The sequence below is a fragment of the Sminthopsis crassicaudata genome, chromosome 5 (assembly GCF_048593235.1).
Source record: "Sminthopsis crassicaudata isolate SCR6 chromosome 5, ASM4859323v1, whole genome shotgun sequence".
Taxonomy (NCBI): Eukaryota; Metazoa; Chordata; class Mammalia; order Dasyuromorphia; family Dasyuridae; genus Sminthopsis; species Sminthopsis crassicaudata.
In genome coordinates, this window is record NC_133621.1 from 257,061,795 (window position 1) to 257,088,812 (window position 27,018).

A 27,018-nucleotide genomic window follows, 5' to 3' on the forward strand; every position below is an offset into this window, starting at 1 on the left:
ATCAATTTTAATTCTATTTAATATGCTGAAACCAGCAAAGATGACATATTATGGATTTAGGACTTGAATTCTTTTCTCTGCATTCTTCCTCAATGGTGGATTTAAGAATCTGAAGAGACTTAAAGGAGATGTGTAGTTCGATAGATGAAATCCATAGAAGTTTTGACTTTTCAAAAGTCAAAAAAAAAAAAAGGAATAAGTATTAGAGATGGGATTCAACCACTCCAATTAACAAACTATTATATCCCACTTTTTCTGCAAATAAGAGAAGTAAAAATCACAGTGATTTTCATGATGATATCAATATATTTGCTGAACTATTATTAAAAGAGGATTGAAAGATAAAATTTGAAAGGAAAGATTCATGTTCTGGTTTCAAGACCATTATGGGATTAACCTCTCCAAATTTTTTTTTAATTTCCACGTATCTGACTTGTAACTTTTTGTCTTTGTTAAATATAATATTTACCACTTGAAACCTCTGGATAGTAAAAGAACTGGTCAGAATCTGTTCTCTATTTGCAAAAGCCAAGCTCCTCTTTCCCTCTTACATAAAGTTAGCAAATCAAAAATGTTTGTATTTAATGCTAATTACTTTGATGAAAAAAGATCCCAGATTTATCGGGAAAATATGCTTTTTGGTTTTGTCAAATATGGCAATATAATAAATCAGCAGTTTTTCACATTGGTAAGAAATCAAATGATATGATTCAAAATGACTCAATATTTTAAGACCTTGTTATTCTATCAATGTGGGTTCTTCCTTTTTAGAAAAGACAACAAAACTATAACTTAGGAAATAATTTTCAAGTAGTGTTATAGGAAAAAAAAAGCATTCTTTATTTTTGGTCAACCTGGTAATAATCCTTTGAAAACATAGCTAAATAGGCTCCTTTTTTAATGTCTGTCACTGGCCCACACATAATTTTTTCCACTTTGGGTAGGATCTATGAGAACTTGTACCTCCCAATTTGAAGTCAAAGTTACCTCCATAATCTTGATATACTTCAGAAGAATTCTAAGTATGATATGTGGTTAAACACACAATTATTCAAATAAAAATAACATTTTTGGTCTCCAAAAAGAAGCATGTATTTTATAAAATATCATCTGAAATCATATCAAAGATATAATTGACATTGACTTTCAAGAAGAAAGTAAAGATTGTCCTTTAAAGTTAAAAAAGAAGTCAATAAATAGAATTAGCTGCATAATGACATGTTTCTGAATAGATAAACCAATACAAGCAACTGTTAGCAGTAAATTTTCTTCTCAATATAATATTTTCCATCTTATGTCTTATATCCCATTGATGGTGTTGTTCATAGAGAGATTGTCCCTGAATGATACACAATAGATTGTTTTTGTTGACACTTTATTAATGAAAAATGGAAAGATTACTACCATTAAATGCCCATAAAGAGAATTCAATTTTAAAAAGGAGTTGAAAAAATCTTGACTTAGATAGTAAATTTTTCCCCAGTGGATCTAAAACTAAAGTATTTCTTTTTGTTTTGTTTTTACCATCAATCTTTTCTACACCCATAATCTCCGGCAGCTATTTTGTTCTGCAGGACAAATAAATAAATAAATGAATAAATGGCGCTAATGAAATCATTATGTTTGTGTCCTAAAAGAAGGAATAATATTTTCTGTATTAGGGTTTCTAACTCACTAAGTTAGTTATTTCTCATATAATCCTGTGAGGTTAAAAGGAAAAGGACAAAAAAGTTATGAAAACATTTAAATATAAGACAGAGTTTTACATTGACTAAAATTACTTTACCTACATTACCTAAAATTTAAATATACATACAAAAATGTTATGCTTCCATATAATTGATTTACAAAGGTAAATGAGTATTCTGTATACAAGGAATCCCTGAAGTCTTTAGCAATTAAAGTTTAAAATAGTACTTAAGAGTTTGGGTCTCACTATATTTATGGCCACTGTGCTCTTCTCCACAACAGTTTGCTTGACTATTACTATTATTTCTTAGGAGACTGTTAATCTATGATACCTAGACTTATAACATCACTAGAAGAATGATAGTATTAAAAGATGAACTTTCAATAAGAAGGTCAAGGTCACTAAAAACACTTTCTTGTTGCCTATTGGCTTTCCATTTCAATGTCCTCATCCTGTTCAATTTTAATACCAGTGTGATGGGAATTCTTCTATCCAAGATATATACAAGAAATACAAATATAGGATATATGTGGGTGCCTACCATATAAAATACATACACATACTGATAGATAGCTATATACACACACAGACATGCATGCTGATGCATAAATGTCATGCAAAGGACTACAGAGAAGAGCTAGTGGGTATAAATAAGCTGTAATATATTTGTAAACAAGAAAAAAAGGGGATGATACCATCAGGACAGCATATAGGAGAAAAAATATGGGTAATAAGAGATAATCAAAGAAAAGCACAATAATTCCATTGATAGAGTTCCTTTCCTTTACTACTAACACAACTTTGATGTACCCTCTGGGTGCCATTCATGGAATGCCAGATAAATGTCATCTAGGAGAGGTAAACATGGATAAGCTGAAATCTGGATCTTTGGGGGAATTAGCCACATTGATGAAATTATCCATTGAAGTATTAGATATTAATATTAAGCTTACTTCTGAGTTTTATTGCAGTGTTGAGGTGAACTTGGGATTTTAAATGTTGTAACAAAGCAATTTCAATAGACTTTGGACACAAAATGCCATCTAAATCCAAAAAACAAAAACAAAAACAAAAAACAATAACAACAACAACAACCACAAAAAAAAAACTAAGGTGTTTGAATGTAAATCTATGCTATGTTCACTTCTTTTTTCTGTTTTTTTTTAATCTCCCCTATGATTTTTCCCTTTTGTTCTGATTTGTCTCTCCCAACATGACTCATAAAGTAATGTGTATTAAAAGTTTTAAAAAGAAGTAAAAAAATATCTCAAAGCAAAGAAAGCATCTCAAGCAATATTTGATCTTAGGATTTCATGACTGTAAGTCTAATGTTCTATCCATTAAGCCAAAGAAACCACAATTTATTTGTTTTGTATAAGTGACAATTTCTTTAAGTAAGTAAAACTGGAGCTTTTGTAAATGAATTCAGTGTTATTTCATCTATTTTGAGGAACAAAAGAAATTTTATTCACAGAGTGGGCCCTTAATGTTATTTTTCTCTTTCTAAATGATGTCTACTTTGACCTGTAAAGAATCACAGAAATTCTAAATACAAACTAACATACTAACAATGGCTAGTTATCTACTTCCCAGGTACCATTTTAGATAAATACAGAGAAGTCCATTAACTAAATGTTGTCCATGGACCTTATAAAGTTCTTGATCCTAGCAACCAAAAGCAAAATGGCTTTCATTTTATTTTTTTTAGCTCATTCTTGCAGTAATAATGATAGAGTAGAAAAATGTTAACAGTATTAAGAATCATACAGTTTAGGACAGAGTCAAGATGGTAATAATGAAAAGGTAGGCACTCTGCTGAGCTCTACCAAATTCTCTCCAGACAATGTAAAATAAAACCTCAAAATCAATTCTGGAGCAAAAGACCTTTTATTTTCTCAATGGTATTTTATTTTTCCAAATACATGTAAAATAGTTTTCAACATTTATTTTTGTAAGACTTTGTGTTCCCAACTTTTCTCCTTCTCTCTCCCCAAGACAGAAAGTCATCTGAAATAGATTAAATATGTGTGATCCTTCTAAAATATTTCCATATTTTCATTTTGTGCAAAATAAATCAAACCAAAAAGGAAAAGAAAAACATGATAAAGAAAAACAAACAAAAAAAGGTGAAAACATTATGTTTCAATCCACATTCAGTCTCTATAGTTGTTTCTCTGGATATGAATGCCATTTTCCATCAATTGGAATTGCCTTGAATCACTGCATTGTTAATAAGAGCCAAATCCTTCATAGTTTATTATCACATTAATGCGTACACATTACTGTGAATGTTTTCCTGGTTTTCCTCACTTCACTTAGCATCAGTTCACATAGATCTTTCCAGACTTCTCCGAAATCAGCCTGCTCATCCTTTCTTTTAGAACAATAATATTCCAATATTATAAGTCATAACTTATTTAGCCTTTCCCCAACTGATGGGTATCCACCTAATTTCCAATTCCTTGCAAAAATTTTTAGACATGTTATGGCCCTTTCCCCTCTTTTATGATCTCTTTGGGATATAGACCCAGCACACTAAGAAATTTTTTTTGGAAAAAAATCAAATAAAAGATGTAGAGGAAAAAATAAGAAAAGAAAGGAGAATGATAAAGAAAATCATGAAAAAAAGTAAACAGCTTGATAAAGGAGGCATAAAACACATGGAAGAAAATAACAATTAAAAAAACAGAACAGATCAATGGTGAAAAAAAAAAAGTATAAAAAAAAGTCCAATGGAGACAATTTCTTAAAACACAGAATTGGATAAATGGAAAAATATATACAAAAATTCACCGAAGAAAAAAAATCTTTAAAAGCATGATTGATCAAATGGAAAAGGATATTAACTTAAAAATTAGACTTGGGCAAGTTGAAGCTAATGACTCTATGAGGTATCCAGAAACAATAAAACAAAATCAAAAGAAATACCTCATTGGAAAAATAAGTGATCTGGAAAATAGAGTTCTTGACCCTTTCATCAAAAGTAGCTCAAAGAAGGAAAAACATACACATTCACTTGGGGATGAAAATCTATCTTAGCCCACAAGAAAGCAGGAAAAGAAGAGAGTAAGAGAAAAGGACTGGACACTAATAGGAAGAAGAAGGTAGTAGTCAAAAGCAAAACATTTGATGATGGGCCATGTGAAAGGATAGAAGATAAATGGATGAAAATAGAAAGAAGGAAAATCATAACTGAAAAACAATTACAGCAAGTTTCTCTGATAAAGACCTCATTTCTCAGATACATAGAAAACTGAGACAAATTTATAAAAAATGAGTCATTCTTCAATTGATAAATGGTCAAAGAAAGTCTTCAGATAAAGTAATCTGAGTTATCTAGAGTTATATGAAAAAAATGATCTAAACATTTTAGAATGCTCTAAATCACTGATTAGAGAAATGCAAATTAAAGTAACTTTTACCTCATTTCAGATTAGTCAATATGAAAGAAAAAAAAAATGATAAATGTTGAAGGGAGTGAGGGGAAATTGAGACACTAATGCAGTAGGCAGAGTTGTAAACTGATTTATCTATTTTAGAGAGCATTTCAGAACTATGTTCAAAGGCTGTAAAACTATATATACCCTTTGATCCAGCAATACCACTATTAAAGAAAAAGTAAAAGGACCCACATGTATAAAAAAATATTTATAGCAACTATTTCATGATGGCAAATTATAGGATACTGAGGAGATACCTATCAACTGGGGCATGTATGAACAATTTGTGGTTGTGATGGAATAATATTGTGCTATGAGAAATGATGGGTAGGGAGCTCTCGGAAAAACCTTGAAGGATTTACATGAATTGATACAAAGTGAACTGAGCAGCCACAAGAACATTGTACACAACAACAGCAATATTGTATGATTATAAAGAGTCAATGACTTAACTATTCTGATCCAATGATCCAGACAATTCTGAAGAATTTATGATGTAAAAAGCTATGTCCAGAGAAATAATAGAGTCTGAATTCAGATCACAGCATACATTTTAGAAAACATTTTCTTTTTTCCTTTACATATAATTTAAAAATTGAGGACTCTGTTTTCTTTCATCACATGATTAATATGGAAATGAGTTTAAATGACTGTACATGTGCAACCTATAAAAATTGTATGCCTTCTAAACAGAAGAGTAGGAAAGGGAAAGAGAAGGAGAAAACTTGGAACTCAATTTTTTTTCTAAAAAAAGTTAAAAACTGTTTTAACATGTAACTGGGCATTTAAAAAATAAAATGTTAATTAAATTAAAAAGAACAGCACAGTTCTTAATTTACCTATAATTTGACACCTGTCACCTGCGCAAACATTTCCAGGTTGGTAAAGCCTTACAAAATGAGTTGTTGACTTTCATAGCTTTTGACAATAAAGTCATTGTCACTGTGTTGTCATTTATGACAAAGATATCACAGGACAGTCACAGAATACAGTGAAAAATTATTTCCTGAACAAGTGTTGTAGTAAGTATAAAAGGATAAGGTAAACTCTCAATCTCAATTTCTTCATCTGTAAAACAGGGTTAATAATATCTATCTTATAGGGTTTTTCAAATGAGCATTGGTAACAAATGTAAAATAGAAAATCTAACAGTGCTTTATAAATACTAATTATTTCAGATCACAATACTTTTTTTTTTTTTTTTTAGATAGAGGTCCATGTATATACATTCTTATCACCTGCATGTGTAAACTTTACTGGGCCATTTGTATAAGATAGGTCAATTTTTTTATTATGTTTTTTTTTTATTTATTTTTTATTTTTTTATTATGTTTCTCCTGAAAATAAATGAGACTTCCCCATTTTTTTCCTTACAAATAGTTGTGTGCAAAACCTCATGATAATTATGTTTAAGGAATAAGTTTCAAGTTAGTCAATAGCTAAATAGCAAATATTTAGATGAAAAATTTGAAAGAAATTGATGAGTTTTAACAAATACCAATCTAGTTTTATTTTCTGTTTTAAAAATCATGCTTAAAAATTACATAGATTGTTTGTGATTAACTAAGAGATTTCAATAACATTTGTTGTATTAATTCAGGGGGAAAATGTGAAACTTTGTGCTATTTAATTATTATTCACCAAGATAAAATAACTGTGAATCTAATCACAGAAGTGAGAAAAGGAAAGCAAGCTTTTATCATGGAAAATATTCTAACCAAAATAAGAAATAAAAGAGACTGCAAAGATTTGTAAAAGACTTAAAATGCCTCATGCTCAACAGGGGACTATTTTAATATGTATTTTAAACAATTGATTCACAGAAGTTTAGGGAAGACTAAAAATGGTAGAAATAGCAATTTTCTGAGAGCTCTACTCTTTTTTTTTTTTTTTTTTTTTAATTTCAAGTGTTGTCATAAGACACCCTGATTCCCTTTTGTTGGGGAAAAAAAGATTCTTTGTGTTGGGAAGGTACAATTAGCAGCAGTGAAAAAGGATTTTTCTGGTGATGATAACTCAGATAATTTACAGTTTCTAGAATCATCTTTGTAATATGGTTTCACCACAATGGAAAATTGAGACATTAAAAAAAAAAGAAAACATATACTATTGTGTGAATAATTACAAAGAAGAAAAAGATAGTTATTTTGGTTTGCCTGAGTTGAAACAAAATGGACAACATTTGACCATCATTCAAATGTTCAATGAAATAAAATCAATTAGAAAGAATACAGGATAAATGAAGAATTTTACAAAGTAAAATAGTAATGAAAATGAAAGACTTCAGGGGAGACACATTTGGTAAGAAAAGTTTCTTAATAAGAAAGAAGTTCATAATAGACTCTTCCTCTTGACTTCTCTATTCCCTCAATAATAATTCAAACTTCTCAAGGGCAACCACAGCAAGAGGAGTGGGCAACACATCAAATTTGTTTCTCCTGAAGTCTTTCATTTTCATTACTATTTTATTTTACAAAATTGTTCATGTATTTTGAATTCTGATTTTATTTCACTGAACATTTGAATTATGGTCAAATGTTAATTTTGCTTCATCTTAGGCAAACCAAAATGGGCAACAGAAATATTGGGTGGTAATTAGGGGCTAATTATAATTTCTGTGATGACATCTAAATGTAATTGAGTAACTTCCTACCACACACAGTAAATACTTCACACAGTAAAGTTGAATGGAGACCAACATAACTAGATACTTGAAGAATGAAGACCAATAATAGTTTCATTTATCATGATATGGTACAGATGCTACAATCTGTTCAACTATAGTTGAGTTAATATATGCATATTTTGTTTCTAATTCTCTGTCAGAAATATATATAATATGTATATACATATATATGTATATATGTATATATATATATATTTGTATATATTTGTAATGAATATTTGTATGAAATGATATAGAATAAAATGATCAGAACTAGAACAATTTAAATGGTAATTATAAAAATGTGAGGGGAAATTCTAAAATAAATTAGAAAGTTAATAAAGCATAACTTTAAAAGACTGATCACAGATATATCTTCCATATCTTAGTAAGGAGGTGAAAGATTAGAGGTACAAAATCAAACCTGAATTTTCACATATGACTACATTTTGTTTTATTCCACGTGAGGAGAGAGCATTTACCTAGGGCAAGGAGAAAAGTGGATTGACAGCAATGACATGAGGATTAAAGGATCATTATGGCATTTTTAAAAATGCATAGAACAAAAGAAGAAGTGGAAATTAATGAAAACTGTTTCTGACATATGAGTGTATAACATACACATATACATACATGCATTATGTGCTTTGTGTGCTATAAGAACATCATAAAATATTCTTCTGTTATGACTAGCAGTTGATGATTTCTGAGTTCAAAATGAAAAATAAAATTTAAAAATGAAAACCCCAATACAATACAAATTAGCATTATCTTTGGTGCCTTAATTAACCAGAAAGAACTTAAGGCAAAAATCATATTTTGATACAAGTATAAATTTCAAATCTTTAAAAGATGTAAGTATTCATAAGTATGTATTTAAATATAATTTCCTTTGAGATGTTAGAGGAAACTACAAGTGGTTCAGTAAAACAGAGTGGGTAAGTGAGAAGTACTTGGGAAAGGAAGGAAAGAAATATATATTTATAGTAGGATGAAGTTGACAAATTTGAAGTTCTGCTCCTGTGCCCCTCTCCATCAAAATTTATTTTCTTCTAAAAGTACAGGATAATAGAAAACAATGTAGAACATTAATATATATATATATATATATAACTTACCTCTCCCCCTCTTTATTCCAGCCCTGGGGCATTATGTACCATAATCAATTTTATGTATCAGGTCTATCACTCAGAACTCAGTTCTGTGATTTGGATAGAATTTCCGATTTACATTTCTATTACTATCTCCCTGAATCTCACTCATCTTATTTTTTTTTTTCAACTTAACTTTCAATTTCATTTAAGAGCTCCTAGACAATCTACTACCACAATATAGTTCATATCCGTTATTTCCCATTAGGCCCATATCACTTTTCCCAAGAATATTGCAATATGCTCCTAATTGGTATCCTTTTCTCCAATCTCTCCTCTACCCCCAGAAGTCTATCAAACAAATATTCCTAATACACAGATCTGATCATGTCACTTTTGAGGTCAAGAAGCTTCAGTGGTCTCCATATTTCTCATTCTCATTTAACATAAATCATAAACTCACTTTAGTTTTATTTTATTTTGGCCCAAGAAGAAGAAACATGATGCAAAAGAAAACAAAAATTTGGTTTTAAATTCCTTGGAAGATGTTGCTTGATTAAATGACAACATCATTGTGGAAAGAGTTGTTTTTCCTCCCTCTGAACATAATACCTTTATTATTAATTAATTAATAAGTAATTATTAAATTAATTAAAGATACTGGAATCATTCACTGTGCTGCAGAGGTCTTTAATATTTTAATGTTTACTTTCAATTGTATTTTATGCTTTTTTTTTCTCCTTTTAGGTAGCATAAAACCTGTTTTCACTTTGAAATAAAAAATAAGGAAAAATAAAACCATTATTAGGAGCCTTTACATGTCAAACAAAACAAATTTCCTTAGGTTAAAAGTCATTCTATATTCTGCATCTTTTATTTCTCTATCAAGAGGTGGATAATATATTTCAACATGAGTCCTATGGAATAAGGGTTCCTCATTATGCTAATTAGTTAAAAATCCTAAGCTCTCTACTCTTTCATAGTTATAGTTGCTAAATCGTGTTATGGTTTCTTGGTACTTGAATTCTTTTATGTTAATTCTTATAATCTTTTTCTTTCATATGGAAATTATGAATTTTTGATATAATGCACCTGAGAATTTTTGTTTGGGATTTTCTATTTGCAATTTCCCCCTTGTTTCAAAGAAATCTGGGAAGTTTTTCCTTTAATTTATTCATAAAAAATTAAGTTTAAACTTTTTTTTTGGAGAGCATAGTCATCACAATTCAATGAGTCTTAAACTGTTTCACCTTCAGCTGTTTGTACTATAAGACTATAAAACAATTTAAATATTCCTTTATTTTCTTCAATTTTGAGTTTTATTTAATATTCTTTATCATCTTATGGAATCATTAGTTTCTATTTGGACCATTCTGATTTGCAGGGAGTATGTTATTTTGATCAAGTTTTTAATGCTCTGTGCAAAGCTATTTGTTTCTTTTTTATTTTATTCTTCATTATTTCTCATTTCTCGACCCCTTCCCATCACTCCCCAGGCAACTAAACGGTGTAGTGGAATTAGTACTAGACTTAGAATCATTAAGTCTGAATTAAAATCCTACTTCAGATACTTAGCAGTTATGTCATACTGGGAAATTCACCTAAACTTTTGTTTGCCTCACTTTTCTCATCTGTAAAATAATAAGTGTACCCGAAGTAGTTAACCAGAGAAAAGTCTAATCACTAATCTTGTGTGGTCTGAAATCTGCAAGTTGCTGATCTGGGATTAGTCTGAGCAATACACCTGTGGACTTGGCTGAGTTGTACTAGATTTGTACTAGACCCAAACACTAGAAGCCAGATGGAGGGTTTTACTGGTTTGGTGATAAAACTCATTTGACTGGGATTCCTGCCTCAGCTGTTTCTAAGCAGGGTTAAGATTGGGCTAGATACTGGAACTGAGAACTGGCTCTTCTCCTGGAGTCCAATCCATATAGCTACTTCTTTCTTCTGAAATAGCTGTTAAGGCCTGCAAATACTCCTAATCCTGAAATGGAATTCCCACATCCCACTCCCACTGTGCCTTAAATCTATGACCTGGAACTAGACAGTGATCCATAAAGCTGTGATTTGGTACCTCTTTCCTGCATGGGACATAGTTTTAGATTGTGCTACATATTGGACTTCTTCCTACCCTTCTACTCAACAGCTCTTTGGAATGAAATGTTCCCCACACAATACTTCTGGCAAGCCCAAAAGTTCCAATATTCACAGACTTCACTGTTTTTCTTCCTATGCCAACTTCCATGTGATTGTTTCCCCCTAGGTTTCCTGATGAGGATTCCCTCTTACTATTTTACCATGTAGGTTCTCATGAATTTTTAAAAAATAATTAGTAAACAGGATATTAATTTTCTTGCCATCTTGGGCACAAAATAAAGGCGGGAGAAAAACTTGAAACTCAAACTTTATAAAAATGAATGTTAAAAATAGCCTTTACATATGATTAGGAAAAATACTATTATTTATTTATAAGTATACATATTTGATTGTGCATGTGTATATGCATATATGCTATGCATACACATACATATATACATGTATGTATACACACACATATACAGCAAATGGGGGAAATCTTCAAGTCCTTAAATTCATGGAGAAGACAAAATAAGGTCCATCTCACTTAAATCATATTCTTTGTCATCAGAGCCCTGTAGTTTTCATGACTTCGGCATGTACTTTCAGGCAATCAGGTATACAGTCTGACACCAATGAATTATTATAATTATATAGCCAAAAATACTGAAAGTTAGAGTAGAAATGAAAATTCAAGCATAGTGTAAATGTTTAAGGCAGCTATTCTCCAACGGATCAATTACAGCAATTTTTGGGTTTAACATCCAAAAGATTTATATTCTTTATTTATATAACAGAGAATCACTTTTAAAAGTGATATTTGAGACGTTAGACATTCTCATTTTTTAATTGTGCTGAAAAAGAAGTTAAATTTGGCCAGATCAGCAATTAGCCAGTGAGACAACAACAAACTATACAGATTACCAACACAGATATGATAAGATCTTAACTGGGAGATTTGGTATAATACAGAGGGATAAATATAAAACATCTCCCAGAACACATTAAGACAACACATACTATGAGGCTTCAGTTTGCTATGGGTATGACCATCTGTTTGTCTCACTACAAGACTCCAAGTACACAAGTACAATCCCAAATCCAATAAAAGTGTTTTAAAAAAAAGCCATCAATGTTTCCAAAATTTATTCTTTTTATGAGCTAATCAAATTGCTTTATTCACTGTTATTCATACTGAATATTTCAACTCCCTTTTTGAGACCTCTACATGTCCCATATATTAGAAAAACTACCCATTCACTATCTTTGTATTGCGAATTTCTCTAGCTTAAAGACTCATTTCAATCACTAGCTTCCCCAGGGATCCTATTCTTCCTTCCCATATTTTACCTGTTGTTAATATCATCTTTCAGGAATCACTTTGCATATACAAGATATTACAAAAGTCTTAGTGTTATGGAAACTTAAAAGTACCTTAAGTTTTTCAAGATTCCCTATATTTCGTATCTAAGTATTTATAAATTTTCTGCCAATGAAATATAAGCTTCTTAGGGAAAGGTTTGTTTTACTTTTGTCTTTGTCTTGTGTTCAAACGCATTATTTGACATGTAGCAAACACTCAATGCATGTTTAATGAGATAAAAATGAATAAAAGTCTATGTAGTAGAGGAATTCTAATTACGAGGAAACATTCTCCAGATTATTTTGTGTGTATGTGTATAAATCTATATTTATAAATGCACATGTACATACACACATACATATGGGGGACGAAGAGGCAGGGTAAGAGAAATTATTTTGATTAAATTAGACTGAAAAACTACAAGGATTCCTCAATGAATTCAAATTGAAAAGAAAACAGACAAAACAAAGAGGGAAAGGATCTATGTACAAAAAAAATATTTATAGCAGCTTTTTTTTTTTTCTGGAGGCAAAGAATTGGAAATTGAGGAGACACCCATTGGTTGAGGAATAGCTGAGTAAGTTGTGCTATGATGGAGTACTGGGGGAAATGATAAGTAGGATGCTTTCAGAAAATCTGGAGAGACTTCCATGGGTTAATGCAAAGTAAAATGTACTATGTACAAAATAACAGCAATATTGTAGGATGATCAGCTATAAATGACATAACTATTCTCAGTAATACAATGATCCAGGACAAGTCTGAAGGAATTATGCTGAAAAATGCTAATGAACACTGAATGCAGATCAAGACATATTATTTTTCCTTACGTTATTATTTTTTGTGTTTTTTTCCCTTTTGATCTATTTCTTCTTTTATAACTGTGACAAAAATGGAAATATCTTATATGATAGCATATATATAGACTAGTTCAAAATACCTGCCTTCTTAGAACAGATTTGTTAACTCGAAATATTGTAAAAATGAATGCTAAATTTATTTGTAATACTTCTGGGGAAAAATAAAATGCTATTATGTATATATATATGTGTGTATGTGTGTGTATATATATGTGTGTGTGGTGTGTATGCATATGTACATATACATATATACATGTATGAAATTCACATTCAGACGAGACCAGCTGAACAATCCATATAGGGTAAGCTAAGCAGATGGACACAGGATATCACTTAAGTTATGATAAATATTTTAAGCTAATCAGCTAAGTCCATTGGTATATATTCCTTGGCAAGCCACTTCAGAGGGACAACAAAATGCATTTAGAAATGAGTAAGAAGTAAGGATTAGTACAGATTGCATTTGGGGAAGTAAGCAATGATTTCAATGATCTTAAATTGCTCTTTTATAAGAGTATTAGAGTTTATTTTTTGATATCATTGTCATCTAGGTAATGCTTTATGTTTGACACACATGACATACTGAAATATGAGAAGAATAAAAATCATGTAATCCAAAGAACAACAGAAAAAAAAAAGTATGCAAGTGTTTAAATGGGTGGCATTTTGTTATCAAATATCACTTGTGTTAATAAGAGACTTGTGATCATAACATATTTAATTATAAGACTTAAGCAATCACATAAGCAACCCAACCCATTCATGTTCCATATGAGGAAAATTATGTTAACCCTTATGACCAGACAAGGAAATAGGCTAGCCATGCAATAAAAGTAATGGATAACAGATAGATACATTTTGCACTGTTATCAACTAAATGTTAAGAAGATTCGGTAGAATGCCTCTGGCCCACTGGAGAGATCCTCTAGGGAAGATTTAAGGAAAGCCAGAGACATGAACTTCACAAGATAAGAGAGAGAGAGAGAGAGAGAGAGAGAGAGAGAGAGAGAGAGAGAGAGAGAGAGAGAGAGAGAGAGAGAGAGAATATTAAGTTTTCTTCTGCACCACTGTAGGGGGTAATTAAAATGATCAATCTAGGGATCCATCCACCAGAAGAATGAAGCTGTGAACCAAACTTAATAGCTAGGTAACAAGAAAACTACAGAAAATAAATGCTTAATAAAAAACGTTAAATTTATGCAATGTTAAATATAACATGGACATAGTTTCTGTATATAAAAAAAAAGAAATTAATCCAAAAGAGTTAATTTCAAGTTAGAAAGAAATCGGCTCTCATTCTTGATATAAATATTTAAATTAATTTTGCATGGTTGTATAATATGATCCAAATATAAAAGACATTTAAGAGTCCAAGCTGTGCTTTGCTTTTCAATTTATTTTATGGGGTAAAGCTGCTGATGGACATGTATGAAAGGATATAATGGGAAATGCCATTTTGCCTTGGAAATATAGTCTATGATAACTGTGTCTAGTACAAACACATGTGAATTAAAACAACATAAAGCTGTCAACAGATTTGTTACTAATGCACTAATTCTCCTTCTTGCAATGTAAAATTCATTTTTGAAGAAACCTCTTAAACAAGGATTTATTGCATGTTTATTGAGAAGTGTTACTTCAATTGATTTGACAAGATTAATTTAGTAATCCATTCTTCCACCTAAATTGAATAATTATGAAAATTATGTGGGCTGATGTTAGAGAAGAATGAAATTTTGAGCTCAATATATCAATTCTCTTTTGTTGTGGCTTTTCCTTATGTCTTTCAATTTTAAGATGCTTAGAAAATTCTTTGCAACAAAGGAAGCTTCTATACAACAGTATATAAAGTTTCAATTACATGGCTGTTTCTCTGCATCACATCCTTAAAAACAATTACGAGTTTTAAAAACAATGTAAGAGAGTTTTATAAATTAAAATTTTATATATAGTTACAGTTGAGGACAGTTAACAATCTACTGAGAGAGAAAAGAACTGGAGAGGTCATAGAAACAAAAGAGTTCTGTCATTGATTCTGCCATAATTAACCATGTGACAGTGGTCAAGTCCTAGTTTGGTATGAGGAAGTGTCAGTTTCTTCATCTCAAAAATGAGAATGAATAATATTTACTCTAAATATGCTGTCAGCTCATATGTAAATGCAGCTATTCTAAAATTAACTTGTAGGTGCCCACTGTGATCAATGTTAATGAGATGTACAAAAGTTAATTTGTGACAACAATGGTCATTCAAAAATGAGCTCAGCTAGATCTGGGTGGATAGTATTTGGGGAATCAGATAGCATTTTCAATTAGCTTAAAGGGCTTATTGCTCCAAATATCTTTTATAATAGAAATTATCTTCCAAGGTTCTATATTGTGAATCAAGTTACATCTTATTTCAGATGATTTTAAGGGCACTAGAACAATTCTAATTGTATGTAATTTGGTTGCAGAATATTAGCAAAGATGATTGGCATTCAAAATGTGGAATAAAGGACATCATTATCATCCTGGATGCTGAAAAAGGAATTGGGCTGCTTATATAGCTTTATGAAAAGCCACGAGAAATAATCCAATGGTAGCAAAACTGGTCAAAAGAATCAGAGCAAGATCTCTAGAATGCTTGTGAATTACCTACACAAAATTCATAAAATGATAAAAAAAAAACAAGTAATATAAGATGAAAAGGCATGAATGGATTGTGTTCAGCACCTAAAGAGGGAATACTCTTATCAAATAACACAAAACTTGCAAGAATAGCTATATGCTAGATTGCTAGATAAGCATCGAGATTCAGGAAAATCTTAAGAGTGCAGAATGTTACACCAAATACTGAATGGATCTTTTATTTCTTCATCATTGGTTATTCACTGATAAGCATGTCACCAATATATACTTATGCTATCAGATATAAAATCATATATACATATACATAAATATTAAAAAGAACATTTTTTACTTCTCAAAAATTGAGAAAAGAGAAGTCTATTTGCAATATCTATATAAAATGTATATGCATGCAACTATTTTATTCAGGTTTTTTATATATACATATATTCAGATATGTATATATGCATATGTATGCATATAAATACTCATATATATGTGTATGTATAAATATTTTTAACATATCATAGGACCAAGCGTGAATTCTTAGGATATTTCACTGGAGACCTTCACCTAGGATTCAAATTTACATCAAATCATTCATGATTACTTTTTGAATTTAAACATTCACTCAGTTCAGAAGCTATCTCATTGTAGAAATATCTAGCTTTATTTTTCCATAATAACAGCCTGAGAGATATTTTAAAATACTTTATATAATATCCAAGCAAACCAAATTTATAAGTTTCACCTAAACATCAACTAGTAAACTATATAGTCTCACATTACCTGCTCTTTTCTGAACCCACATTACCTTCCTTTTCTGGATATTAATTAGTTATCACTCAAAAATTTTGTTGGAAATGAATGATACACAGAGTGATGCAAAGTTTTCAGAATGATTATCACTTTGCTGAAAGCTTGAACAATATTTGTCCTTCTCAAATTCTGGAATAACTCTCATTCTTAATGCTCTTTTAAAGCTAATTGGCAGTGGCTCAGTAATCACATCTACCCAGTTCAGTCTCCAAGGATCTTAAATTCATCTGAGTCAAATGACATCAACTCATCTAAGTGCATTTTTACTATCTCCTTAATTTTCTTGGGCATTAAATTTTTAATCATCTTATGTATTCTGTATTTTCCAATCCTTTTTCATTGGTGAGAAAACAGAAGGCTGATGAATGGATCAGTATCTTCATGATACCCTTCACTAGAAGCAACAATTCTAGCCTTTCTTTGATCTCTTTTTTCTCACTGTGGCTAGAGAAAAAAATATTTTTTTGTTCTACTAAATTGATCTCAATAGCTTCTGTTTCTTTTGATTGTCTGGACTTCCTCAATTGTTCCTTCATTATGCTATTATCTTTATTTTTTCTCTTCCTCTTTCTTAGAGTTTTTGTACATTTTTTTCAATTACACATGATTGGTAAATTGTCAGTTGCATTTTGCAAATGATGAAACTGAAGCTCAAAAAAGTTAAAATACTTGTTAAGGATCATAGAACATTTAATAACTTATAAGCCTTGGAATTTGAACCCAATTTCTTGAAGTCCAACTTTTTTTCTTCTATACTACACTAACTTTAAAAAGGGTAAGGTTTTGCTGTGTCCCTAATGTTTTCAATGCTTCTTTCCTTAAATAGCAGTATATTAAATTTCTCTTCACTGATAACTACTTCTAGAATAAATGAAATATGGAATAGAATAATCAATGGAAATGTCAAAAGTAGTCTATTCTTAATTAAACTATTTTCAGGTACATCTGGGTTGAGGGAGCAATTTACTTCTAATAATTGCAGTTGATCTTCTATCTTCCACTTTAGTAAAAGTTAAAAGAATGAATAAATATGGGCTCTTTGAGATGATTCTATTATATTATAATCATAAATTAATAAATATTCTAATGAGATAATGCTACCTATGTTTATTTTATTATACATTTATAACATTGTATAATAAAAATAACTTCTAATCCATAGGCACATGGCAAATACAAATACATGTTATCAATTATTATTACTATTATTATGGTTATTTTTTTAATATTTAATAATATTTGATGATCACAAACCACCAATTATTCAAGTGAAAAATGTGAAAAATTTGTGAGGATAATTGAAATTTCCTCTCAAACATTTTTATGTGTTCCCAATTTATGAAGCTGAAGAATGAATAAAAGTACTAGAAAGTAAAAAGGAAGTGGGAAGGAATTATTCTGAAATCTCAATAAGGCACCGATATTATATTCTCTGTTATCTAAGTAAACAAATGACATTGTATATATGGAAGAGAAACAGACCTCAACATACATTCATCTGATGTTGAATATCCTTGGGGAAACTACTAATGAGAAATATATTTTATTGAATAAAACCTCATTCTGTTAAGAATTAAGAGACTAGACCCAGAGTAACTTAATGTTTTTAAAGCAAAAGAAAATGTTTGTGAGCTTTTTTAATATTCTAATACATTGAAACATCAGTTTGATTAGGAGAGTAATTATTAAACAAGAATCATTAAAAGTAGTTTTGTTTAATTCTCATGTGGTATTCACTCTTGGCATAATCACATATTTTGAGTTTATTATAGATTCTGTAATGGTGTATGAGGAAATATCTGAGTATACAGAGCTATAGATGAAAATATCCTTTGGAATTTAACACATGTAACATAAAATAGTAGTTCCTTGGTAAGAATTGTTGATACTATTTATGCATAACCCATCATTTGTAAATATTATTATAATTGGAAATGACAGCAATGCCATAACCTGAAGGGGATTCAATAGCATCATTTAATTATGATCTCATGCTTTGGTAAAATAAGAAAATCCAGGACCTAAGAGAAAACATATATTATAATAGCTTATAGAGTTTATTTCATTTGCAACATTTTAAATATTTTTACTGTCACATCTATGATATAACAATGTTTGAAAAGAATTCCAATTTAGGGCTTGTGTTGTCTTGCTTAAAGTGACTTGTGTTGAGCTAAAACCTTAGTGAATTCCTGTGTATGGAAAAGTAAAGAAATGTGGGGGACTTGTCACTAGTTCTTGGTTTTTCCCCTCTCTTGTCTTCTCCTGGTGACAGATCTGAATAAAGCAGGAATCAAAAAACATCCAGCTCTGACAGTTTGTTCCAATATACTTTGTTCGGTGGCCTTGCCTGCATGTAATTTATCTTTTTTTTTCTTGGTGACAGTTGTAATAAAAGTGATGGAAAACACAAAGGCCAGTATGTTAGCAATATTGAACCTCAAAAGGGGAGAAAGTGGGTGAGGTTACCTCCTGGTTAGCAGCTGTTAGTTCTTCTTCCAGTGCAGAGACTCTTTCTAAAGAAACCCTCAGTCGCTCCCTTACCTAGAAGAAAAACCAAAACATGTGCAGTAATGTGCATTCCATAAGTCTTTAAAGGTGTACAATCCATCATTAACATGTCTGTAAAATGAGCTGGACTACATAGCCTTTAAGATTCTTTCTAGCTATAAATATATGATACTATGATATCTCAAAAGATATCATTTATGTCTGTCAAACCCTAAATTATTGAAAAATGACACAATTTAGGATTGCTATGCCTAAGCCAGTGTCTCAGTATTAGCTTGTTTCATCCAGCTCTTCTATCTGAAGATATCATTATCATGTACCTCCGCATATAGCTCTAGATTGCTTTGCATTCTAGTGAACTTTGATTTATTGTAAAGAAAAGTTGAGTGAGATTCAAATGCAATCTGAACTTAAAATTAAGGATGAATACTCAGAAGAAAAACAAAAAAAAAACCTTAAAACTCCTTATTTTTTTAGGATGCTTAGCTAATTGCCAGTATACATTTAGGATGCATCTCAAAAATTTAACAAACAAGAAAACACAGTGCTGTCAATTGAATATTAAAGAATGAATTTGGGAAAATTGACTATTAGTGACATTATTATTATTATTATTATTATTATTATTATTATTATTAAAGAGTAGGCTTGCAGAGTTCCTAAGATATGGGAAAGTATTTATTTGTCTTCTGATATTGGGAGTCAGTGATGGACTTTTAGGTTCTCTTAAATAACTGAGGCATGGGACAATGAAAAGAGCACTCAACTTAGAGGCAAAAAACCTGGGTTCTAATATTGATTCTATTGTTGAGTACCTCATGACACTGTGAAAACTTGTGACTTCTCTAGGTCATAGTTTCCTAATCTGTGAAATGAAAGAATGGGAATAAATTGCCTTGAAGGTCTCTTCTGGCTTTAAATATTATAATATAGAACTGGTAAGGAGACTTAAGAATTCCATTTAACACATAGGCATCTCTAAATAGATCAGTATTACATATCTCCCAAGAAAGTGATGGTAATGCTCTCCTCTGCTCCTCACTGTTACCTGATACTATTCTTATACACAAATCATTTTCTAATGTGTACCACATTTTTCTGTGAATGTATTACATAGACTTGCTATATCAGTTTCTAAACTTCTTGGTGCAAAGAACTAAGTTCTGATTATTTTATCTATCCTAATGCCTAGGACAGCACATGACATATATATAGTGCGTAAGAAATATTTATTGAATGACTGAATGGATGATCCATTATTTCCTAGGGATAAATAAGAAGTTAGAACTCTAGAAGAGTAGATATTGTGAAAGAAATGGGATAATTGAGTAAAGCCAATTTTTAAAAAATATCAAATAAATGAAATTCAAACTGAGCTACATTTTTCTTTGCTAATAATAGCTTTTAATAGTTTCTGTAAATTTAATTCCAACCCAATGTTCAGGTAATGCCTATAAAATAATGTTTATCAATGCAGAAAGTTAGTTCTAGAGGGGCCATGAAAATAGCAGGCATATAATTTAAAGAGACCATCCATTCTACATTTAAATGAATGCACTATAGAATTGAAAAATTCCTTTCAGCAAAATTTAACAATTATAATGGAAAAGAAAATTGTATTTAATGTAAGTGAAAATGTTAAGGGACAACTAATTCCTTTTTGCATTTCATCAATTATCATCATTTTTACATAAATACCTAAAGTTCAAGGAATTTTAAAAATGCTTCCTACGTCCAAGGCATTATAATAGGGATAAGAAGACTAAAATAAAACAATAATTATCTTACATCAGATTATTGGACAGTTTAGCACATGTACAGATAAGTTGATATATGCTATTTTAGGAAACAATGATAATATGAAGAACTGGGGAGGGAAATGGTGAAAGTTTTGTGGAAAGGGAAGTACCAGAGAGGAGATTCATACACAGATAAGTATTCTGAGAGTTTTGTAGGTTTTTTGGCCAAAAACAAACACAAAACTAAAAACAAACTAAAAACACCTTAATTTTAGACCTTAAAAAAGATTAATAGAACACAATTTAAACCATTATTTTATAGTTGAAGAACCAAAGCCCCAGGGAGATAAGATGACTTGACCAAAGTCACAGAGCTATTAGGTAACAGGCTTCAGAAGATTTAAACAGAGACCATCAGATCCGGTACACTTTCCATTGCACATGAGTGTCTGTTTAACCTTTAAAAGGCAATTTAAAATTTTAAACACTGAGTGAACAGAAGCCCACTTTTCCTAAAATAAAAATATACTTAGTCACATAAATGAAAAACAAAAGCTGACTTGGGAGGAAGTGGTATTTAAAAATGTGTCGTCACTTCATTTGGCAAATATTGTAAATTTCCATTCACCCAGAATCCAATTCAAAACAGTTATATAACACAGACTACTTTTCCAGCACTATAGAAGAAGAATAATTTATTATGATGATTCTTTAGATCTATAGATGGTTCTCTAGATCAAAGGATGATATATTTAGGGCTGAAAGGTACCTTAGAGGCCAGCTAGTTAAATTCTCCTTTTACAGATAAACTGGAGGCTAAGTAAATTGCTCAAGATTCAATAATAAGAATCAAAACTGAGACATGAATTCAGACAATCTGAGTCCAAATCCAGATCTCTGTTCCAAAAGAATTAAGAAGCAGGTAATTTTCACGATAATTTTAGTGGTAAGTGTATTTTTACAGAGTATTAATTTATAAAAAATCAATAACATTAAAAAATTGGCATTTGGCAATGTATCTTATAGTTGTGTATGGATGCAGAAAAGCAGGTTATATGCTTATTAATTGCAAACTACATTAATTGAAGAATTGATGGTAGTCTCTAGTTTGACAAGCTATGGGAAAGACATGAAGTCAATGAAATAAGCTTATGAAATTGGACAGAAAGCCTGGAAGACTAGCTAATTATGTGCTCGTGACAGAATTAAGCTTGAAAATTTTTTGACAGGTTGGAAACATGAATATAAAACTAAGATAAAATTTAGTAGATTTAAATGTACAGTTCTTTACAGATTAAAATAAATTACTAAAATACAGGATGCTGGAGGCCTGCCTAAAGAGTAGGCCATTTGTAAAGGACCATAGGCTTTGAGAGACTGAAACGTTAATCTTGTCTCAGATAATCTAATGGCCAATATAATTAATTTAAGCTTCAATAGTGGAAATAGTGTTAAAATGGTGAGAGAATCTTATTTTATTTGGCTTTAGTTCAAATACATCTGAAATCTAGTATTCATTTCGTATTTTATGAAGAATATGGTCAATGGATGCTGGCTCTGCCATTAACTAGTTTTGGGACCTTAACTAACAGTCTCTTAAAGCTCTGAAATTTCGTTAACAAGGTAAGAGCCCCCAACTAGACGATATGTGAAGTTCCTTACAGTAGATATTACATTTTTTCCTTCCCCAAATATATAACAGTATAAAACTTTAGCTTTTAAGTCTTACAAACCTTGTTGCTGAGAATGGGGTAAAAGAACTGCAAGTGTTTCATCTTTAAAAGAGAATTAAAAAGGAATACTGGGATAGGATACCTATTTTCAAATAATAATTTAATGAACCTCTTATGAAAGAGGAAAGACCTTTTTTTAGGAGTGGGTTAGAGAATACAACAATAATCAATGGGCAAAAATTATAGAGGATGATTTTAAGGTCAATCTAGGAAAAACCTAGCAATTGGAACTGTTCCAAATCAAATGACTTGTTAGAGAAATGCTAAGATTTTTTGTTTTATGTTTTTTGTTTTGTTTTGTTTTATTTTGTTTTGTTTTGTTGGTCCTTGGAAGTATTTAAGAAGATGGATGAATACCTGGTCAAAACATTTGCACACAAACACAGGTATGTGTACACACACACACACACACACACACACACACACACTCCCCAAAACAAAAACAAACCAAATCCAAAAAACTTCCCTTCTGAGCTCTGTCCTTCATCATTCCCCTTCAAAAATAATCTGATAGATGATTTGACTAGATGACTGATAAAGTTCTTCCCAAATCAATAATTCTCATGATCTCCCATTACTGAGGTGTTGAAAAAAGAAAGTCATCATATACTGAACAAATACAAAAAAGAGGGGGGGGAGTTCTCTTTGCTAATGAGTCACTGAGCTATTGGAGCTGTCTTAAGAATGTCCTTTGCATGTAAAAGGCATATGAAAATTAGATTCCTTAATGTTTATGACTGTCAATATTACCAGTGGAAATTAAATTGATTCAATTAATCTAGTGCAAATGTAATAACAAAACACTCAAGTTGAAATATTCACATTATCCATATATTGTGTAGCTTGATACAGACCCCCTCAGCCAAGTTAAAAATGGCACTCTTTGCTATTATCTAAAAATAATAGATGTAGGATCACTCTTATGAACTCTTTTTTTTTTTTTTTTTTTTTGCTGAGGCAATTGGGGTAAGTGACTTGCCCAGGGTCTCACACCAGCTAGGAAGTGTTGAAGGTCTGAAGCCAGATTTGAACTCAAATCCTCCTGACCTCAGAGTTGGCGCTCTATCCACTGCACCACCTAGCCACCCCTCTCATGAATTTCATAATTCTAAGTTTTACTCAAATCTTAGGGGACAAATGAATATGTACATATAAAAAATCTATTTATTTGCATATACTCATGTATCAAATGACTAAGTTTTTGCATTATTCTTTCTAAAATGACAGCCCCATAAATTCTCCCAATTATTCTTTAACTGTTATTATATTTTCAGAGTAGAAAGTCTCTGAGGAAAATCTATCTGGCCATATGACGAGAGAAAAATGGAATAACATACTAATAAAATGAGAAGACCTATTCATTAAGTGCTGCCACATTAAATGTAAATTATGATAAAGATTGTTCTTCAACAAGACAAAGAAGAAGGTCATTTCCAACCTTATGCTGAGATAAACAGTATGAATGTTTAAATCAATGCTACAAACTGAAACATTCAGATATGAATACTTTATTCATATTCAAATAAATTATTCTTAACACATTTAGTTCTTAAATATTCTTCTGCCTAATTCATTATGTCAATCAATATTATATAATGGACATTGATCTAATGTCTGTCATTTCTGAAGCATAAAAATGATTCTTAATAATGATGAATATAAGAGTAACACTAATAATAATGGATAGCAATATCACTATACAGTTTTAAAAACTTCCTAACAAAATTCTTTCTTCAACTCTTCTTTTAGGTAGGAAATATGTACATTAGTATTTCTATTATACAGATAAAGAAACTGAGTCTTTAGAGAGAAGTAACTTCCCTCAGAACCATACAACCAGTAAGGGTAGGATTTAAAATACAAATCTAAATTCTGACTCCACCATTTATGTTTTTCCCCACACAACTCAACTATCTTTTAAAATAAATAGTGTATTCCAAGCAATTCTACAATTGATAAGTGGTCAGGATGATGATCAACTCTGATGGATGTGGCTCTTTACAACAATGAGGTGATTCAGGCCAATTCCAATACACTTGTGATAGAAAGGGCCATCTGCATTCAGACAGAGGGCTATGGGGACTGAATGCAGATCACAACAACATAGTATTTTCACTTTTTGTTGTTAGCTTGCTTGTTTTATTCTTTCTTTTTTTCTCTCTTTTTTTTTGATCTGCCTTTTCTTGCACAGCATGCTAAATGTAAAACTATATTTAGAAAAAAACTACACATGTTTAACCTATATTGAATTGCTTGCTATCTAGGAGAGGTAGGAGGGAGGGAGAAAATTTTGGAACACAAGGTTTTTCAAGAGTAAATTCTGAAAACTGTCTTTGCATGTATTTTGAAAAATAAAAACATATGGAGAGCAATCTGGAACTATTCCCAAAGGGCTACAAAACTGTACATACCCTTTGATCCATCAATGCCATTTCTGGATCTGTATACCAATGAAATCATAAAGGAGGGAAAAGGCCCCACATGTACAAAAATATTTGTAGCAGCTCTTTTTGTGAAACCAAAGAATTTGAAAAATGAGTAAATGTCCATCAATTAATTGAGGAATGGCCAAAACAAGTTGTGCTATGTGAAGGTAATGGAATAGTATTTTTCTATAAAAATGATGAACAAGCTGATTTTAGAAAGGCCTAGAACAATTTACATGAACTGATGCTAAGTGAAACAAGCAGAACCAGGAATACATTGTCACACAATAACAAGAGGAATATGTGGTGATAAACTATGAAAGACTTGAACTTGGTTCTTTTCAGTGGTTCAGTGATCTAAAGAAATCCTAATAGATTTTGGACATTAAATGCCATCTGTATCCAGAAAAAGAACTAAGGAGACTGAATGTAAATTAATACATGCTATTCACTTCTTTTTTTCTGTTTTAATTAATCTCTCCCATGATTTTCCCCTTTTGCTCTGATTTTTTCTCTCCCAACATGATTCATAAAGCAATGTGTATTAAAAAATAAATTCAAATAAGAAAAGGAAACAAAATAAAAATCTATTATTTAAAAAAATATATCATAACAGTTGCATTTCCTCTTCAATAACTCTACTTCCTATAAAACATGTCCTGTTCCTTTAAAACTAACTAAACATATTTGATACCCTGACTGCTTTTCTTTTCTTTTTTTTTTCCTTCTCCCTTTTCAAAAGGAGTCTATCAATATCTCTAATTGTATCTCATCACAGGGATTTGTATAACAGGATCTGAGACCATCACAACTAAATTTGTTCTTAAAATTTCATTTAAGGCTATCTTTCATGGTGCTTATCCTTACAGTTTTGTTGATGTTATGAAAAAGAAGAGATTTTGAGATTTTCCTAAATACAGACCATACATGGCACATGTCCTATAATTTGCTCCCCAATTATTTTAAGATGTAAACAGCCTTTAGAGATTTTACATGAATCTATCATGGTAATAAATATATGTTCTTTATATTAAAAAATCAATTTACAAGGTCTTACAAAAGAAGAGATAGACTTTTTTTTTTTACATGAACAGATTTAGCTACATGCCTCACAATGTTTCATTTTAGTTACACCAAAGGCTTTCATCAGATGAATTGTCAAGGTGACAGTAATTTCATAGCCATCCATATTTTCTATGTGAATATAAAAAGAAACTGAGTATTCAATGATAATAAATGTGATATGTAGAGCAAAGATGACTAGGGGAAGAAATATCCTCTTCAAACATATTGCAACATTTATTTCACTTCCATGTCTAGATATTTAATATCATAGTAGAATGTGTGTTTTGAGACCCAGCCCTGGAGCAAATGTTTAAAATCAGTTTTGACACTAAATTTCAAGACTGACAAGCTAAATGAAGATGTAGGTACATCTACTCAGGAAATAAATGTTTGCTAAATGTTACAGAGTTATCTTTTCATAAGATTTGTAATATGTTCTTTATCAAATAACAATGAAACTACAACACAAAACTTGTCTGTAAGTGGCTCTGAGCTATTGGTATAGACAAGTATATCGAATTTGTTTGGAGGGTGACTGCTTGGGAAGTCAAAGTGAGATCTAGTACAGCTTCATTATGAAATGGTTATAATAGAATAGGTCTAGAGTGTCATTAATAATAATAATAATAATTTGAATGCACTAATATATATCCTTTTATGTATCTATCCATCTTTGCCTGAATACATACAAATATCTCTTCATCTATTCTCCATCCATCTGTCATCTCTATTTTCTACCTATTGATCATCTCTCTCTATAGGCCTATCTATAACTGGTCCTGAGTTTATCAACATAGACTGGACAGACATTTTCTCTATAAATAAAGATCAAAATCATCTTTCCCAGATAGTCACTGCCTTCATGGACATGATTTTTATTTTATTTTTAAAAAATTTATTTTAATTTATTTTTTATTTTTACAAAAAT

General features: G+C 30.8%; 1 protein-coding gene across 9 annotated transcripts in view; it reads right to left on the bottom strand.

Annotated features, from left to right (window-relative positions):
• PPFIA2 (PTPRF interacting protein alpha 2) overlaps window positions 1-27,018 on the bottom strand; it is a 664,129-nt gene that overhangs the window by 173,732 nt on the left and 463,379 nt on the right. For 7 of the 9 annotated variants that reach the window (XM_074270868.1, XM_074270869.1, XM_074270870.1 and 4 more), the window contains one exon: window positions 19,086-19,160. The exons of the other annotated variants lie outside the window; for them this stretch is intronic. In XM_074270868.1, the coding sequence (XP_074126969.1) occupies window positions 19,086-19,160 (75 nt within the window). The remainder of the gene's footprint in view (window positions 1-19,085; window positions 19,161-27,018) is intronic. 9 annotated transcript variants of the gene reach the window in all.